This window comes from Microchirus variegatus (assembly GCF_963457635.1).
Source record: "Microchirus variegatus genome assembly, chromosome: 2".
Taxonomy (NCBI): Eukaryota; Metazoa; Chordata; class Actinopteri; order Pleuronectiformes; family Soleidae; genus Microchirus; species Microchirus variegatus.
The window spans coordinates 32,300,945-32,303,858 of NC_139803.1; the positions used below are offsets into that span (position 1 = coordinate 32,300,945).

At 42.0% G+C, this 2,914-nt stretch overlaps 1 protein-coding gene across 1 annotated transcript; it reads left to right on the plus strand.

Moving 5' to 3' along the window:
- Positions 1 to 648: 648 nt before the first annotated feature.
- On the plus strand, positions 649 to 2,462 carry noto (notochord homeobox; the record flags this gene model as incomplete). The annotated part of the gene is made up of 3 exons (XM_083906575.1): positions 649 to 1,192; positions 1,281 to 1,468; positions 2,256 to 2,462. 3 exons carry the CDS (start codon positions 649 to 651, stop codon positions 2,460 to 2,462), a joined length of 939 nt encoding a protein of 312 aa, XP_083762701.1.
- Positions 2,463 to 2,914: the final 452 nt, after the last annotated feature.

The window sequence follows — 2,914 nt, forward strand, 5'->3', positions numbered from 1 at the left end:
TTAATTGTGTTCTATTTGTTTTTTGAATCCTGTACTTTTGTAATCAACAGTCACTAATTTACATTTATCAGTTTGACACATATCTAAATCTTTACATTTTAAAACCTGTGTTTTTTTTACCATTTATTCAGTGCCTATGTACTCACGAACATTATCTATCTATCGATCTATCTATCTATCTATCTATCTATCTATCTATCTATCTATCTATCTATCTATCTATCTATCTATCTATCTATCTATCTATCTATCTATCTATCTATCTATCTATCTATCTATCTATCTATCTATAACAGTGTCTTCTCTGTAAATGATTGTACTTTAACTTGAAGTCTTTATCCAATTGTGACGCAGCTTCAAACATCTGTGGAGCAGCCTGGACTTAAAAAGGCACCAAAGTAAGATGATTTGGAAACATCAAGGCCTTTTCCCTCAGCGGTAATGATTACATTTGGACTTAAGATCCATGCAGGAATTTGTAGCCCATGCAGTAAATCTCTGTGACTCCCTCCCTCCCTCCCTCTCCCTCCTCCTTCCATGAATGCACGCACTCAGCTCTCTTCAAAAGCCTCGTCATTCAAAGGGTTATAGGATGTTTGACAATCCCAGCTTGTATTACTCCACCAATTAATTGGATACGTTGTCGGGATGTTCGCCTCTCTCATCTGCTACTTAGAAAGACAAAGGCGCCGCGGGGGGGCTGTTGACACCTCCGTGTCCACGGGGGAGTATAAAAGAGGAGGAGACACCAGGGAGGACAAGTCACTTTCTCACAGCGCTCGGAGCGACAACTTGTTTTCCTCCTCGTGTACAGATCTCCACTCCAGAATGCAGGTGCCGAGCAGAACCTTTGGATTTCCCATGCGTAATTACGCACCGCTCTATCCGCAGCACCAAGGACACCAGCGCGCGTCACCAACGAAGCCTCCCAGTGGGAAATCTTTCACCATCGACGCTTTGCTCGCCAAACCGGAGGAGGCGATCGGCGACAGAGCGAGTCCCACTCACTACCAGCCCGTGACTCCACTCGTGCCTCTGAGTGGACACTTGCCGGTGAGCGCGGCTCCTTACATGTACTCTCCAAACATGCTGCACTCCGCTGTCCACGCGCAGCCAGGTGGTGGATACTCTGTCTACTGCTGCCCGCCCTTCAACTACCAGGCAACGTGCCGTGGAGCCTTTTACGCACAAGGTAAAAATCCGCTCTCGTTCACTTTGGAAATAAACGTGCTTTTGTGTCGTTTGTGTGATTGTAAACGTGTGTCGCGTCTGCTCCACAGCCTCTATGTCTAAAGTGAACGCCGGTTTGCACTCGTTCAAGTCCAAAAGTGGCAAGTCCAAACGCATGCGCACCAGCTTCACCAGCGAGCAGCTGTCCCGGCTGGAGAAGGAGTTCGCGCGGCAGCAGTACATGGTCGGCTCCGAGAGATTCCTGCTGGCTTCAGCCCTGCAGCTCACCGAGGCTCAAGTAAGTCCAAGCATCATTGATGAATATTTATTATTTAGGCACCAGGAGTGGATCAGAAAACCGATATCACAACCTTGAATATCGACCAATATCAGTCAGATACAGGGTGTTCATGTAATTTAACACTTACAGCCATTTCAAGCTATTTTAAATATGGAATTGTTGGTTATTTGTATTTAAGCCTCCAACCACTAGTTAGCAGCAGACCTATAAGAGAAAATGATCTAAAATGCATATTCTTTTACCATAATACTACTTAAAAAGACAATTTCCGGTATTAAATGTTGTCTTTAGTGTCTCTGTGTCCCATATAGTGCATTGAGAAAATATCTATACACTAAAATATCACAATATTCCACAGTGTGATACTGTATCATGACCACTAGTTGGCAACAGCCACTTGACTCCCCTTGTTGAGCAATTTTCATTAATCTGCTATTTCGAGGGGTAAATTAATTATTAATTGAAATTAGCAAATTAGCAAAGTCTGCAATTGGGTCGTTCCATTTTGGAGATATAGAGAAATATTCATACCATTTTTTTGCTCTAATCCTGGGATTATTGCACAGCATATGCATATTTTGAGTGGAAATCTGGTTTTATATCTCATAAATGGTGAACAAGAACTCACAGTTAGATATTTGACTGTAATATGGATTAGGTTAGATTAAATTCACACGTTCAAACTAGTAAGTATGCAAGTATAAAATTTAACAAACACAGTAGAAAGACAAAGTGTTTCCTCACCAGTGCGTTTTCTAACGTCCACTTTATTTTCCTCCCCTAGGTCAAAGTCTGGTTCCAGAACCGACGCATCAAGTGGCGCAAACAGAGTCTGGAGCAGCAGCAGGCCAAACTGGCCAAACTGGGACTGGCCGCTCCGCCCAAGAGCCCCGGGTCCCAGGGCCACGGGGACGAGGGCGACGAGGACGAGGAGTTCTCCGACTCGGACGTGGACATCGACGTGTCGGACGACTGCACCGACCACTGCTGACCACGAGCTGGACGACAGAAGAACACGAAAGACTCTGTACATACACGGATCACAACTCCTGTGTGATTATTTAATAGATGTATACCTATATATTTAATTTTTTTTACTTTTTTATTATTGCTCTTTGATGAGTCCCATGTTTGTATATTTGGATGAAATATTCAGAAATATATTTTATGACACGTAACTGGTGACTTTGTCCTCTTCTTTCATCTTCACAGACTTTTACTTTAATCCCAAAAAACCTATGAATTATTATTCAATTTATGGGGTTTAAATTGGATCGACGTTAAAATTTAACTAAAATACTCACATATTACTTTTTTTTTAAATATTTTTATTTACTGGGAGATTTCAAACCATATTTTCCAGGGCTTTAAAGCATCTAAATCATGTTCATATTTTGAATATTATAAGCACAAATTCTCATAGTTGTGTATTTCAGTCATCGT